The following is a 17212-nucleotide window of genomic DNA, read 5'->3' as shown; positions in this document are numbered from 1 at the left end:
GATCGATCTCTGCTCCCCTCCACAGCATGTCTTTTTCCTGGTTCTCTCCCTCAGCCCCAACCAGTCCCAGCAGAAGACTGCCCCTCCCTGAGCCTGGTTCTGCTGGAGGTTTCTTCCTGTTAAAAGGGAGTTTTTCCTTCCCACTGTAGCCAAGTGCTTGCTCACAGGGGGTCGTTTTGACCGTTGGGGTTTTACATAATTATTGTATGGCCTTGCCTTACAATATAAAGCGCCTTGGGGCAACTGTTTGTTGTGATTTGGCGCTATATAAAAAAATTGATTGATTGATTGATTGATTACCAAAGAGGGCAAACAGCTGTGTCCGTCTGGGTTTTTATTTTTATTTCTTTGTTCTTTTTGTCTTCTTTCTGGCTTTTTGGCCTCCACATTCACTCAGCACACATGCTGTATTGCACATTTGGGTACTTTGTTTGTCCTTTCCCCCCCTTTTTGGTAATGGTGGCTGCAGAGTCACATTAGTTGTGTAGGGAGGTGTCACTCCAGCTTTCATATATGTAACTCTATGCACCATGTGCGCGTGTCACAAGCAGTAGTTGCAGGCAACATTTGTGCCTAATTTGAGACACTGACATCAATTAAAATTGTCAAAACCCAATAAAAATGTTGATAAATGAGCATGTTCAATAAACATTGCATACACACATTTAAAATAAAGAAAACCTGATGTGGAGAAACCGCAGTGACGCTCAGGAGCAGAAATCACATTCAGCGGGTGAGAACACAGAACTTTAATAGGCTGTTATTTTCCTAAAGTGTTTTAGAACCTGAGGTTACGAAGTTGTTTTTTATGTTCAAGATCAACATGTGACTGACTGAGAGGGAAACAAACAAACAAGCAGGATGACTTCATCAATCCAGTCAAAATAAAATTACACACTGGCTGATTGTTTTTTTTTGGGGGGGGGGGGGGTTACAGCTTTATATTTTATTTATTTCAAAGTGGGTTTCCTCTTATTAACTTTCCAAAAACATGGGGAGTCAAATGAGCCTGCATCGTTCTGTTCAATTTACTTCAGAGTGTACCTGCACATACTAGTGTGTTTTTCCTGAGCAGTTCAAGCACTATTTTCAAAAGCGAAGGTTCCTGGTTCAAGGCCACCTCCACCACATTCTTAATGTAATGTGGAGTCAAGTCAGGAAGAGCAGCCGGTGTAAAATCTGTGTCAAATCCACATGCAGATCCATGTCCGATTGGCTGTGGGGAGCCTCAGGCAAAGAAGAAAAGCCAAAAGAACTTAGGATAGAGTTCAGTGTTCTCTTCCATTCACACTTCTTTCGAGTAGTTCTGAAATTTCATAAATGCAACATCAGAAAAACGTTGGGCCAATATGTGAAATGCAAATTAAAAAATAAATAAATAAAAGTTGCACCCTTCCCATTTTCTCCACTGAGGCCTTTCTGAGCTGTGATGGAGGTCCTGGTGGCTTCCCTCACTTGTCTCCTTCCGGCATGGTAACTTCATTTTGGAGAGCTACCCACTCCACAGTCCACACACATTTACCTCACAGTACCACCCTGTTTCTGAATGATTCCTGTAAATTAAGTCTGAGACATTCAGTGACTTGAAAATGTTCATGTGTTCATCCCCTGATTTGTCTGAAGAAAACTGGCTGTAAATGTAATGATTAATCCTTAGACTTCCCAATAAATTTGGGGGGGGTTCACTTACATTTTTCATATTGTCCTGTCTTTTTCTGATTTGGGATCATAAACGAAACAAAAAAAGTTTAACTATATATTTAAAAATTTATATGCTGTGTTATCTTCATTCATTCATTTTAAAGGTTAAACAAGAGCAATCTGATGTCCACCAATCCAGATCACCTCCAAAATGCAGTGGACTCTTCCATGCTCTAATATCTACCTGTGGTGAAAATTTGTTGAGAATCTGCAATTTTATTTTTTTTTTTGGGGGGGGGGGGGTGTAATCCTTCAAAGCCTATAAAGTGAACTCTTGATCCAGAATTTTGATCCAAATCACCTCCAAAATTTAATGGGTTCTTCTATGACCTAATACTCTATCTGTGGTGAAAATTTAGTCAAAACCCGTGCAGTAGTTTTGATGTAATCCTGCTAACCGACAAATAAATAAAATCCAATGATTTTATTATGTCCTTGGCAGATGTAATACGTTTTGTGCCTCCAAAGTAATTTTATTTGAGGGACACAAGACAAAAATGTCACTTTTGATGGTAAAGGTCGCAGAAGCCTTAAACGGACAAGTTCCAGAGAAATGAGGCACTTTCCCAGATGATTCTCTCCTAACTAAGATAAGCACGTCCTGCCTGACCCATTTCAAACTGTGGTGTCCAAAGTATTCCAGAAAGGACCAAGAGGGTGTTTTCTCTGCACTCCAGCAGGTGAGTTCACTGACGAACTCATTCCATCTGCACAAACTGATGTTAATGAGTGTGTGAGTGTTAATGGATGTTGTTCCAACCTGCTGCTTTTTTGTAAGCTGACTCATGTTTTTTTTTCTTCAGCCACCTGACATTTTCTTTGTCAGCCACCTAACCGTTTATTTTTTGTCAGCCATCTGACTATATTTTTTTTCAGCCACCTGATGTTTTGTTTTGCTTTGTTTTGTTTTTTTTTGTCAGCCACCTGATAATTTTTTCAGCCACCTGAACAGAATTGTTTAACTCGTGTGTTGGTTTGACTGGTGTGTAGTGTGTTCTTCCAAACTTATTATTTATTTGTTTCTTTAAAATCTTGGTTTGCTATTAAAACAGGCTTGAACTGAGTCCAAGATGTGCAAATGTACAAACATCTAGCTTCTGCAGAAAATAATCACAAGCAGGTGAAATTAAAAAGTGTTAAAGAGGAGAACGCATCACATCAGATGCATCACTGTCAGCTGTCCACTTCCTGCACTCATGATAGTTTGCAAAGACACCAAATTGCCATTATTGCCTTTTTTAATTCAACACAAAAACGGGAAATTGTGCACACTATTATTCAGACACAACAGCAACTAAAGACACATCAGTGTTTGATCATAGATAAAGTCTGCTCGTAATGAATATTTGTCATCTGGTTTCCTCCCTCCAGGTTTCTGTTTTGGTTTGGATGGTTTGTACAATCACTTTTCTGACTGTTTCTTTTAATGATTTACTGCATATAATGAGTCATAATTAAACAATATGTATTAATTGTACAGATAGGTTCACAACCAGGAAGTGTAACAAATTACAGACAATAAAATTATGTGATCAGAAAAACACACACACAAAAGAAAAACAATTCAAGGTGTAATCTCATTAAAGATCAGTTTTGCAAAAGTTGGGACTAATTGCTGGATTACATAAATTTATACATCAATCTGCTGCAGAGTGAAACCGAGTGGATGTTCAATTTTCACGACCCGTCAGCATCTGCAGACTGGAGGCGATGCGCGGTCCCTTCTCTGAACCACTTCAGCTGTTTCATAGCATATTATGAAGTGCACTTTATAATGTGCGTTCTGCTGCTTAACAGTGGAAAAAGCATCAGACCATTATTAGACTGAAAATATTCATAAGCAATCTGTTATTTCCCTGCAATAATACAATTATTATTATATGAGTGAGTTTGTGGCTCAGCAGCACGTTGGATTTATTACACAAAGTTCATGAACTGTGTCATTTGAGCGAGACACTGGACTTCCATTGTGGTCTCTGGAATTAATAATTAAACATATAATCCACATGGAAATCCAGACTCGGTGGGGAAACAACCTGAATTTAAAACACTCGTCCACGTGCTCTGAAGGTGTGCAAGGACTGTGCTGTGCTCAAACACATTTATTTTTTAAGAAATAGCATTGATATTTGTGTAATGGTGTTTGTGGCTGATATCTGAGCGGCGTAGGGCGCAAAGCGAAGCCGTAACCTGAGTTCCTGTGTTATCGTACACCTTCACCGCGCCAGCAGCCGTGATCACTCTATCAGGTGACCCTCTGACTGAACCACAACATCTACTCAATGTTTCATCCTGATCCTGATTACTGATCTTTGGTCATGTTCAGTAGATTTGGATCCTGATTGCTAACCTTTGATCTTGATTGCCAGGTTTTGATCCTGATGGTTGACCATGGCAGCAAGGTTTTGAATGTGATTGCGCAGGTTTGGGCATTAATGCTGGCCTTTGACCCTGTTCATTGATCTTTGATCCTGATTGCTGACCATTCATCTTGGTCAACATGTTTTGATCCTGATTGCTGACTTTTGGTCCGGTTCAATAGGTTTTTGGTCCTGATTGTTAACCATTGATCTTGGTTAACAGGTTTTGTCCCCTTGCTCACTTGGACTTGATCCTGATTACTGACCTTTGCCTGTGTTTGCTTGACTTTGAGCCTGATTGCTGACCTTTGTTCCTGATTGTGGACCTTTGACTGTGTTCACTTGATTTCAGTTCCGATTGTTGACCTTCAATCTTGGCAGCCAGGTTTTGATCCTGACTGCTGAAGTTCGAGTGCCATTGCTGGCCTTTTACCCTGTTCAATAAGTTTTGATCCTGATTACTGATCTTTGGTCCTGTTCAGTAGATTTTGATCCTGATTGCTAACCTTTGATCTTGATTGCCAGGTTTTGATCTTGATGGTTGTCCATGGCAGCAAGGTTTTGAACCTGATTGTGCAGGTTTAAGCATTAATGCTGGCCTTTGACCCTGTTCATTGACTTTTGATCCTTATTGGTGACCTTTCATCTTGGCCAACAGGTTTTCATCCTGATTGCTGACTTTTGGTCCTGTTCAATAGGTTTTTGGTCCTGATTGCTAACCATTGATCTTGGTTGGCAGGTTTTGTCCCCTTGCTCACTTGGACTTGATCCTGATTACTGACCTTTGCCTGTGTTTGCTTGACTTTGAGCCTGATTGCTGGCCTTTGTTCCTGATTGTGGACCTTTGACTGTGTTCACTTGATTTCAATTCTGATTGTTGTCCTTCAGTCTTGGCAGACAGATTTTGATCCTGACTGCTGACGTTTGAGTACCATTGCTGGCCTTTTACCCTGTTCAATAAGTTTTGATCCTGATTACTGATCTTTGGTCCTGTTCAGTAGATTTTGATCCTGATTGCTAACCTTTGATCTTGATTACCAGGTTTTGATCCTGATGGTTGACCATGGCAGCAAGGTTTTGATCCTGAATGCACAGGTTTGGGCATTATTGCTGACCTTTGACCCTGTTCATTGCCCTTTGATCCTGATTGCTGACCTTTCATCTTGGCCAACAGGTTTTGATCCTGATTCCTTACCTTTGGTCCTGTTCAGTAGATTTTGATCCTGATTGCTAACCTTTGATCTGACTGTTGACTCTGTTCAATGACCTTTGATCTTGATTGCTGGCCTTTGATCTTGGCCACCACATTTTGATCCTGCTTGCCAATCTTTGGTCCTGTTCACTGTGCTTTGATCCTTATTGCTGAGGTTTGCTTCTGATTACTCATCAAAAATCATGTTCCTAACCTTTGATCTTAGTTAGTTGACCTAGATCAGGGGTGGCCAAGTTCGGTCCTGGAGAGCCACATTCCTGACACTCTTAGTTGTCTCCCTGCTCCAACACACCTGAATCCAATGAAAGATTCGTTAGCAGACTTTTAATGAGCCTTTCATTGGATTCAGGTGTGTTGGAGCAGGGAGACAACTAAGAGTGTCAGGAATGTGGCTCTCCAGGACCGAACTTGGCCACCCCTGACCTAGATCCTGAGTGCTCGTTGCTTTGATCCTGTAATCCAGGGGTAGGCAAACTGTTCCAGAAAGAGCCATGAGGGTGCAGGTTTTCTTTGCAGCCACTGACTCCACCAGGTGATTTCACTGATTAACTGATTCCATCTGCTCAAAATTATATTAATCAGTAAAATCACCTGGTGAAGTCAGTGGCTGCAAAGAAAACCTGCACCCTCATGGCTCTTTCTGGAACAGGTTGCCTACCCCTGCTGTAATCTGACAAACCAAAATCAGAGATTAGCATTAAACATCAAAGCTTGTATCTATCCACTGATGCAGATCCAAACTAATGCTGAATGGGTTTTACTAAACCCACATCTGACCCTGTTTTCATTAAAATCCTGTTGACAGCTAAAGATTAATCAATAAATAGATGTTGTTGTTGTTGTGGCCTCTTTGATAGAGATGATCATGAATTTTGTGACTTTTAGAAATCTGTCTTACTACAAATTCTCTAAATACTTTCGGCACATTTGAGTAGCTGACATTTTATTGTGACGTGCAGTAGGGGGCGACAGCGAGAGAGAGAGAGAGAGAGAGAGAGAGAGAGAGAGAGAGAGAGAGAGAGAGAGAATATCTTGTCTCTCTAGAACCGGTTCGTGTAACGAACCTGGAGAAATCCGTCCGAACAAAGAGGTGTCGTTTATTTATGTTCGGCGGGACTAAAACTGGACTTTATCGTGATTATTTTCGGACCCGGTTCCGGCTCCTCCTCCTCGGTGCTCCGCTCTGCTCCTCCTCAGGAGCCGCTCCGCGTCCTTTTGTTTCTCCTGCAGTTTGGAACTTGTGCTCCTCCGAACCGGAGCTTTCGTTTCTTTCCTGTTCGGGCCTTAAAGGGAATGAATGACAAAAACAAAGGAGGTTGATGTGCAGAACTCCCCCAAGGACCGGAGACTCCATCGGCACAAGATGGAAAGCGGAGGCGGGGCGGAGGGCTCGGACAGCGGGCAGCAACAGCTCGAAGCCCGGCCTGAAGCCGCGGAGCTCCCCGGTCAGCCTCCGCCGGGGAAGAAGAAAACCAGCCGGGCTCCGTCCCCGGCCAGACCCAGAGACGGGCCCGGGTGGGCGCTCACCAAGGTCCGGGGAGGGATCGGGACCCCGACCCTGAGCGTCAAGCCGGGATCCATTCACCTGGGGAGCCGCGTGTCGAGGCGCAGTCCTGGGGGAGGTTTTGGCGGAAAGGACGGTAAAGGTGAGAAGAGCAGCGGAGGAGGCAAACCGCCCGGAAAGTCCTCCTCCGCCGCGTTGGGAAAGACTTCTGCCGGGAAAGCGGGTAAAGGTTCCCGGAGGAAGGCGTCAGACGCCAGCATCGGATCCGCCGACCTGTCGAAGGACTCCGGCTGCGCCGCCGGGAAGCTGTCCGCCACCGACAGCAGCTCCGAGCTGTCGGACTGCGCCTCGGACGAAAACAAGCTCTCCACGGACGCCGTGAGCAGCGACACCGAGTCCAGGAGCAGCCGGGGCGGAGGGCCGGAGGCCGACAAGCCGCTCCGGGACAGAGCCAAGGCCAAGAGCGCGGAGAAGGAGCGGCCACCCGCGGCCGCGGAGAACGGGGAAGGGAGCGCGTCCCCCGGTGACGAGCGCTCGGTCACCTCGTTTGACAGCCGGGTCCCTGGAAGCACATCTCTGGCTTTCTCCGACCTGACAGAGGAGCTGATGGACGGCGTGCAGGAGGAGTTCATCCGGGAGATCGAGGAGCTGAGGTCCGAGAACGACTACCTCAAAGTAAGTGGCTTTAAAAACCAAGTGCTTCCCAACATTTTCACATCATAGTGCAGCAGATAACCAAAACAGTCGTTCAGTTTGTGATAAAAAACATGGAATTTGGCACACATATCTAAATTAACTAATGTTTATTTTCAGATGTGGAGACATCCTGGAGCTGACCTATGGTCTATAGCCTGTGGCTATGTACCACAGGCTTTTAAGGTGGCAGTAATTAAACCATTACTTAAAAAGCCATCACTTGACCCAGCTATCTTAGCTAATTATAGACCTCGGTGCTGCTTTTGATACTGTTGACCATAAAATTTTATTACAGAGATTAGAGCATGCCATAGGTATTAAAGGCACTGCGCTGCGGTGGTTTGAATCATATTTATCTAATAGATTACAGTTTGTTCATGTAAATGGGGAATCTTCTTCACAGACTAAGGTCAGTTATGGAGTTCCACAAGGTTCTGTGCTAGGACCAATTTTATTCACTTTATACATGCTTCCCTTAGGCAGTATTATTAGACAGCATTGCTTAAATTTTCATTGTTACGCAGATGATACCCAGCTTGATCTATCCATGAAGCCAGAGGACACACACCAATTAGTTAAACTGCAGGATTGTCTTACAGACATAAAGACATGGATGACCTCTAATTTCCTGCTTTTAAATTCAGATAAAACTGAAGTTATTGTACTTGGCCCCACAAAACTTAGAAACATGGTGTCTAACCAGATCCTTACTCTGGATGGCATTACCCTGACCTCTAGTAATACTGTGAGAAATCTTGGAGTCATTTTTGATTAATCAATCAATCAATCAATTTTTTTATATAGCGCCAAATCACAACAAACAGTTGCCCCAAGGCGCTTTATATTGTAAGGCAAGGCCATACAATAATTATGTAAAACCCCAACGGTCAAAACGACCCCCTGTGAGCAAGCACTTGGCTACAGTGGGAAGGAAAAACTCCCTCTTAACAGGAAGAAACCTCCAGCAGAACCAGGCTCAGGGAGGGGCAGTCTTCTGCTGGGACTGGTTGGGGCTGAGGGAGAGAACCAGGAAAAAGACATGCTGTGGAGGGGAGCAGAGATCGATCACTAATGATTAAATGCAGAGTGGTGCATACAGAGCAAAAAGAGAAAGAAACAGTGCATCATGGGAACCCCCCAGCAGTCTACGTCTATAGCAGCATAACTAAGGGATGGTTCAGGGTCACCTGATCCAGCCCTAACTATAAGCTTTAGCAAAAAGGAAAGTTTTAAGCCTAATCTTAAAAGTAGAGAGGGTGTCTGTCTCCCTGATCTGAATTGGGAGCTGGTTCCACAGGAGAGGAGCCTGAAAGCTGAAGGCTCTGCCTCCCATTCTACTCTTACAAACCCTAGGAACTACAAGTAAGCCTGCAGTCTGAGAGCGAAGCGCTCTATTGGGGTGATATGGTACTACGAGGTCCCTAAGATAAGATGGGACCTGATTATTCAAAACCTTATAAGTAAGAAGAAGAATTTTAAATTCTATTCTAGAATTAACAGGAAGCCAATGAAGAGAGGCCAATATGGGTGAGATATGCTCTCTCCTTCTAGTCCCCGTCAGTACTCTAGCTGCAGCATTTTGAATTAACTGAAGGCTTTTTAGGGAACTTTTAGGACAACCTGATAATAATGAATTACAGTAGTCCAGCCTAGAGGAAATAAATGCATGAATTAGTTTTTCAGCATCACTCTGAGACAAGACCTTTCTGATTTTAGAGATATTGCGTAAATGCAAAAAAGCAGTCCTACATATTTGTTTAATATGCGCTTTGAATGACATATCCTGATCAAAAATGACTCCAAGATTTCTCACAGTATTACTAGAGGTCAGGGTAATGCCATCCAGAGTAAGGATCTGGTTAGACACCATGTTTCTAAGATTTGTGGGGCCAAGTACAATAACTTCAGTTTTATCTGAGTTTAAAAGCAGGAAATTAGAGGTCATCCATGTCTTTATGTCTGTAAGACAATCCTGCAGTTTAGCTAATTGGTGTGTGTCCTCTGGCTTCATGGATAGATAAAGCTGGGTATCATCTGCGTAACAATGAAAATTTAAGCAATACCGTCTAATAATACTGCCTAAGGGAAGCATGTATAAAGTGAATAAAATTGGTCCTAGCACAGAACCTTGTGGAACTCCATAATTAACTTTAGTCTGTGAAGAAGATTCCCCATTTACATGAACAAATTGTAATCTATTAGACAAATATGATTCAAACCACTGCAGCGCAGTGCCTTTAATACCTATGGCATGCTCTAATCTCTGTAATAAAATTTTATGGTCAACAGTATCAAAAGCAGCACTGAGGTCTAACAGAACAAGCACAGAGATGAGTCCACTGTCCGAGGCCATAAGAAGATCATTTGTAACCTTCACTAATGCTGTTTCTGTACTATGATGAATTCTAAAACCTGACTGAAACTCTTCAAATAGACCATTCCTCTGCAGATGATCAGTTAGCTGTTTTACAACTACCCTTTCAAGAATTTTTGAGAGAAAAGGAAGGTTGGAGATTGGCCTATAATTAGCTAAGATAGCTGGGTCAAGTGATGGCTTTTTAAGTAATGGTTTAATTACTGCCACCTTAAAAGCCTGTGGTACATAGCCAACTAACAAAGATAGATTGATCATATTTAAGATCGAAGCATTAAATAATGGTAGGGCTTCCTTGAGCAGCCTGGTAGGAATGGGGTCTAATAAACATGTTGATGGTTTGGATGAAGTAACTAATGAAAATAACTCAGACAGAACAATCGGAGAGAAAGAGTCTAACCAAATACCGGCATCACTGAAAGCAGCCAAAGATAACGATACATCTTTGGGATGGTTATGAGTAATTTTTTCTCTAATAGTTAAAATTTTGTTAGCAAAGAAAGTCATGAAGTCATTACTAGTTAAAGTTAATGGAATACTCAGCTCAATAGAGCTCTGACTCTTTGTCAGCCTGGCTACAGTGCTGAAAAGAAACCTGGGGTTGTTCTTATTTTCTTCAATTAGTGATGAGTAGAAAGATGTCCTAGCTTTACGGAGGGCTTTTTTTATAGAGCAACAGACTCTTTTTCCAGGCTAAGTGAAGATCTTCTAAATTAGTGAGACGCCATTTCCTCTCCAACTTACGGGTTATCTGCTTTAAGCTACGAGTTTGTGAGTTATACCACGGAGTCAGACACTTCTGATTTAAAGCTCTCTTTTCAGAGGAGCTACAGCATCCAAAGTTGTCTTCAATGAGGATGTAAAACTATTGACGAGATACTCTATCTCCCTTACAGAGTTTAGGTAGCTACTCTGCACTGTGTTGGTATATGGCATTAGAGAACATAAAGAAGGAATCATATCCTTAAACCTAGTTACAGCGCTTTCTGAAAGACTTCTAGTGTAATGAAACTTATTCCCCACTGCTGGGTAGTCCATCAGAGTAAATGTAAATGTTATTAAGAAATGATCAGACAGAAGGGAGTTTTCAGGGAATACTGTTAAGTCTTCTATTTCCATACCATAAGTCAGAACAAGATCTAAGATATGATTAAAGTGGTGGGTGGACTCATTTACTTTTTGAGCAAAGCCAATAGAGTCTAATAATAGATTAAATGCAGTGTTGAGGCTGTCATTCTCAGCATCTGTGTGGATGTTAAAATCGCCCACTATAATTATCTTATCTGAGCTAAGCACTAAGTCAGACAAAAGGTCTGAAAATTCACAGAGAAACTCACAGTAACGACCAGGTGGACGATAGATAATAACAAATAAAACTGGTTTTTGGGACTTCCAATTTGGATGGACAAGACTAAGAGACAAGCTTTCAAATGAATTAAAGCTCTGTCTGGGTTTTGGATTAATTAATAAGATGGAATGGAAGATTGCTGCTAATCCTCCGCCCCGGCCCGTGCTACGAGCATTCTGACAGTTAGTGTGACTCGGGGGTGTTGACTCATTTAAACTAACATATTCATCCTGCTGTAACCAGGTTTCTGTTAGGCAGAATAAATCAATATGTTGATCAATTATTATATCATTTACCAACAGGGACTTAGAAGAGAGAGACCTAATGTTTAATAGACCATATTTAACTGTTTTAGTCTGTGGTGCAGTTGAAGGTGCTATATTATTTTTTCTTTTTGAATTTTTATGGGGGAGAGAAGCTGCAGAGAGGTGTGTAAGACTACAACTCTGCTTCCTGGTCCCAACCCTGGCTTAGTCACGGTTTGGAGGATTTAAGAAAATTGGCCAGATTTCTAGAAATGAGAGCTGCTCCATCCAAAGTGGGATGGATGCCGTCTCTCCTAACAAGACCAGGTTTTCCCCAGAAGCTTTGCCAATTATCTATGAAGCCCACCTCATTTTTTGGACACCACTCAGACAGCCAGCAATTCAAGGAGAACATGCGGCTAAACATGTCACTCCCGGTCCGATTGGGGAGGGGCCCAGAGAAAACTACAGAGTCCGACATTGTTTTTGCAAAGTTACACACCGATTTAATGTTAATTTTAGTGACCTCCGATTGGCGTAACCGGGTGTCATTACTGCCGACGTGAATTACAATCTTACCAAATTTACGCTTAGCCTTAGCCAGCAGTTTCAAATTTCCTTCAATGTCGCCTGCTCTGGCCCCCGGAAGACAATTGACTATGGTTGCTGGTGTCGCTAACTTCACATTTCTCAAAACAGAGTCGCCAATAACCAGAGTTTGATCCTCGGCGGGTGTGTCGTCGAGTGGGGAAAAACGGTTAGAGATGTGAACGGGTTGGCGGTGTACACGGGGCTTCTGTTTAGGGCTACGCTTCCTCCTCACAGTCACCCAGTCAGCCTGCTTTCCCGGCTGCTCGGGATCTGCCAGGGGGTAACTAACGGCAGCTAAGCTACCTTGGTCCGCACCGACTACAGGAGCCTGGCTAGCTGTAGAATTTTCCACGGTGCGGAGCCAAGTCTCCAATTCGCCCAGCCTGGCCTCCAAAGCTACGAATAAGCTACACTTATTACAAGTACCATTACTGCTAAAGGAGGCCAAGGAATAACTAAACATTTCACACCCAGAGCAGAAAAGTGCGGGAGAGACAGGAGAAGCCGCCATGCTAAATCGGCTAAGAGCTAGTAGCTACGCTAAGCTAGCGGATTCCTAAAAACACGCAAAGTGAATAATGTGTAAATAATTTAGAGGTGATTCAGCAGAAGGAGTGCTTTAGTTAAGGCACGTAAAGATTACACTGGGAAACAAATCGTAATCTAGATAACTAGATCAATCTAACTGCGCAGATTAAACAGCTAACAGATACAGCAAAACACCGCTGTGCTCCGGAACAGGAAGTGATACAATACCGCAGTGAGAGCCAACCACCAGTAGAGGCAAGCAAGAGAGCATTGCTTAAATTTTCATTGATTTTTGATCAGGATATGTCCTTCAATGCACATATTAAGCAAATATGTAGGACTCTGCTTTTTTACGTTTGCGCAGTATCTCTAAAATTAGAAAGGTCTTGTCTCAGAGTGATGCTGAAAAACTAATTCATGCATTTATTTCCTCTATGCTGGACTATTGTAATTCATTATTATCAGGTTGTCCTAAAAGTTCCCTGAAAAGCCTTCAGTTAATTCAAAATGCTGCAGCTAGAGTACTGACAGGGACTAGAAGGAGAGAGCATATCTCACCCATATTGGCCTCTCTTCCTGTTAATTCTAGAATAAAATTTAAAATTCTTCTTCTTACTTATAAGGTTTTGAATAGTCAGGCCCCATCTTATCTTAGGGACCTCATGGTACCATATCACCCTAATAGAGCGCTTCGCTCTCAGACTGTAGGCTTACTTGTAGTTCCTAGGGTTTGTAAGAGTAGAATGGGAGGCAGAGCCTTCAGCTTTCAGGATCCTCTCCTGTGGAACCAGCTCCCAATTCGGATCAGGGAGACAGACACCCTCTCTACTTTTAAGATTAGGCTTAAAACTTTCCTTTTTGAAAAAGCTTATAGTTAGGGCTGGATCAGGTGACCCTGAACCATCCCTTAGTTATGCTGCTATAGACTTAGACTGTTGGGGGGTTCCCATGATGCACTGAGTGTTTCTTTCTCTTTTTGCTCTGTGTGCACCACTCTGCATTTAATCGTTAGTAATTGATCTCTGCTCTCTTCCACAGCATGTCTTTTTCCTGATTCTCTCCCCTCACCCCCAACCAGTCCCAGCAGAAGACTGCCCCTCCCTGAGCCTGGTTCTGCTTGAGGTTTCTTCCTGTTAAAAGGGAGTTTTTCCTTCCCACTGTCGCCAAGTACTTGCTTATAGGGGGTCGTTTTGACCGTTGGGATTTTTCTGTAATTATTGTATGGCTTTTGCCTTACAATATAAAGCGCCTTGGAGCAACTGTTTGTTGTGATTTGGTGCTATATAAATAAAATTGATTTGATTTGATTAATGAGCTACAGGGGTCAAGAAAGAATTACACAGGGGTCAAAACTTAAAAATGCTCTAATCATGTCGAAAACTATACCACCTTATTTGTGTGATCATAAGGATTCCAAAAAGGTATAGTTAGGACTATCTATGACTGAATGTTATGGGGTAAAAACAGCAAAAATAGTGACAAAGGCCAGTTTGAGTTTGTACAGGGGTCAGAAGTTAAAGTTACTTCAATTTTGGTTAAAAAAAAAAAAGTGATGCAAATTAATGGTTGAGCGACTAGGATTAATAAATGTAATCGTTTTGACTATGTTGAATGCTTGGTCTCCAAAGTAAAGGTCAAAAAAGGTTGATGTCCATTGGATTCTATGACATGTGACATATGTTATCCCATAACATGATAACTAAGCATGATAGATGGTGCAAACTATTCCTTTTTAAAATATGGGCCTTATGTGGGGGCTGTTATGTAGGGGCTCTTATGTTGGGGGTCCTTGTGTGGGGGTCCTTATGTAGGGGTCTATGTAAGGGTCCTTATGTGGAAGTCCTTGTGTGGGGGTCTACGTAAGGGTCCTTGTGTGGGGGTCTACGTAAGGGTCCTTGTGTGGGGGTCTATGTAAGGGTCCTTATGTGGGGGTTCTTATGTGGGGGTCTACGTAAGGGTTCTTATGTGGGGGTCTACGTAAGGGTCCTTATGTGGGGGTCTATGTAAGGGTCCTTATGTGGGGGTCCTTGTGTGGGGGTCTACGTAAGGGTCCTTATGTGGGGGTCTACGTAAGGGTCCTTGTGTGGGTGTCTATGTAAGGGTCCTTATGTGGAGGTCCTTGTGTGGGGGTCTATGTAAGCGTCCTTATGTGGGGGTCCTTGTGTGGGGGTCTACGTAAGGGTCCTTATGTGGGGATCCTTATGTGGGGATCCTTATGTGGGGATCCTTATGTGGAGGCTCTTATGTGGGGCTCCTTATGTCAAGGCTCTTATGTGGGGGTCCTTATGTGGGGGCTCTTATGTGGTGGTCCTTATGTGGGGGCCCACACTCTGCAAATCTCTTTGTTTACCACAGTCAACAGATTTAATGTTTTATTTACTACTTCACACAGACGCTGTGTGTAAACAATTACTTTGGATGGCATCCAGCAAAACTCACTCCAAAAGATCTTACTCACATTCAGGCTGGAGACAAATGATTCCTCAACGTGGAGCCGCTTCAGTCTTCACAGGGGCCCTCTGGACCTCAAACCGTCAAATAACTTAAATATGAGCGTAAATGTGACCATTGATACTGATATCTGGCCTCGTACCACATTTGCATATTCACTAAAAAACAGGAAGTTCACCTTTTCTGTGTGTGGAAAGGACTTAGAGCTGGTTTCACTTTATGGAGAAAATAACCTGTAACCTTTAAACCTGATTTTGGCCGGCACACAGAAAGGTAAAGTGTGACAGATGGGTGTCCTGTCCAGCGTGTACCCGGCCTCACACCCAGTGACTGCTGGGATAGACTCCAGCCCCCTTCACCCTTAACTGGAATAAGCGTTTGAAGATGAGTGAGTGATAATTGTTTTGTGGTTTCAGCTGTTTTGCTCTGTGATGTACTCCGCTTAATACTGGGGAGGTGATGGTCTAGTGGTTAAGCGTTGGGCTTGAGACCAGAGGATCCTCGGTTCAAATCCCAGCCTGACCAGTCTAATCTATTATTAGACTCTATCGGCTTTGCTCAAAAAGTAAATGAGTCCACCCACCACTTTAATCATATTTTAGATCTTGTTCTGACTTATGGTATGGAAATAGAAGACTTAACAGTATTCCCTGAAAACTCCCTTTTGTCTGATCATTTTTTAATAACATTTACCCTGATGGACTACCCTGCAGTGGGGAATAAGTTTCATTACACTAGAAGTCTTTCAGAAAGCGCTGTAACTAGGTTTAAGGATATGATTCCTTCTTTATGTTCTCTAATGTCATATACCAACACAGAGCAGAGTAGCTACCTAAACTCTGTAAGGGAGTTAGAGTATCTTGTCAATAGTTTTACATCCTCATTGAAGACAACTTTGGATGCTGTAGCTCCTCTGAAAAAGAGAGCTTTAAATCAGAAGTGTCTGACTCCGTGGTATAACTCACAAACTCGTAGCTTAAAGCAGATAACCCGTAAGTTGGAGAGGAAATGGCGTCTCACTAATTTAGAAGATCTTCACTTAGCCTGGAAAAAGAGTTTGTTGCTCTATAAGAAAGCCCTTCGTGAAGCTAGGACATCTTTCTACTCATCACTAATTGAAGAAAATAAGAACAACCCCAGGTTTCTTTTCAGCACTGTAGCCAGGCTGACAAAGAGTCAGAGCTCTATTGAGCTGAGTATTCCATTAACTTTAACTAGTAATGACTTCATGACTTTCTTTGCTAACAAAATTTTGACTATTAGAGAAAAAATTACTCATAACCATCCCAAAGATGTATCGTTATCTTTGGCTGCTTTCAGTGATGCCGGTATTTGGTTAGACTCTTTCTCTCCGATTGTTCTGTCTGAGTTATTTTCATTAGTTACTTCATCCAAACCATCAACATGCTTATTAGACCCCATTCCTGCCAGGCTGCTCAAGGAAGTCCTACCATTATTTAATGCTTCAATCTTAAATATGATCAATCTATCGTTGTTAGTTGGTTATGTACCACAGGCCTTTAAGGTGGCAGTAATTAAACCATTACTTAAAAAGCCATCACTTGACCCAGCTATCTTAGCTAATTATAGGCCAATCTCCAACCTTCCTTTTCTCTCAAAGATTCTTGAGAGGGTAGTTGTAAAACAGCTAACTGATCACCTGCAGAGGAATGGTCTATTTGAAGAGTTTCAGTCAGGTTTTAGAATTCATCATAGTACAGAAACAGCATTAGTGAAGGTTACAAATGATCTTCTTATGGCTTCGGACAGTGGACTTATCTCTGTGCTTGTTCTGTTGGACCTCAGTGCTGCTTTTGATACTGTTGACCATAAAATTTTATTACAGAGATTAGAGCATGTCATAGGTATTAAAGGCACTGCGCTGCGGTGGTTTGAATCATATTTGTCTAATAGATTACAGTTTGTTCATGTAAATGGGGAATCTTCTTCACAGACTAAAGTTAATTATGGAGTTCCACAAGGTTCTGTGCTAGGACCAATTTTATTCACTTTATACATGCTTCCCTTGGGCAGTATTATTAGACGGTATTGCTTAAATTTTCATTGTTACGCAGATGATACCCAGCTTTATCTATCCATGAAGCCAGAGGATACGCACCAGTTAGCTAAACTGCAGGATTGTCTTACAGACATAAAGACATGGATGACCTCTAATTTCCTGCTTTTAAACTCAGATAAAA

The 17212-nt window shown here is 42.4% G+C and overlaps 1 protein-coding gene across 1 annotated transcript in view; it reads left to right on the top strand.

The window, feature by feature from the left end:
* Window positions 1–6457: 6457 nt before the first annotated feature.
* The window catches only part of soga1 (suppressor of glucose, autophagy associated 1), a 306906-nt gene continuing 296151 nt past the window's right edge, over window positions 6458–17212 (top strand). Inside the window, exon 1 of the mRNA XM_034171735.1 lies at window positions 6458–7453. Coding sequence (XP_034027626.1) covers window positions 6572–7453 — 882 coding nt within the window. The 5' untranslated portion in view covers window positions 6458–6571. The remainder of the gene's footprint in view (window positions 7454–17212) is intronic.

The sequence above is a fragment of the Thalassophryne amazonica genome, chromosome 6 (assembly GCF_902500255.1).
Source record: "Thalassophryne amazonica chromosome 6, fThaAma1.1, whole genome shotgun sequence".
Taxonomy (NCBI): domain Eukaryota; kingdom Metazoa; phylum Chordata; class Actinopteri; order Batrachoidiformes; family Batrachoididae; genus Thalassophryne; species Thalassophryne amazonica.
The sequence above is the reverse complement of the archived record's forward strand: the minus strand, read 5'-3'. Positions and strand labels throughout refer to the sequence as shown.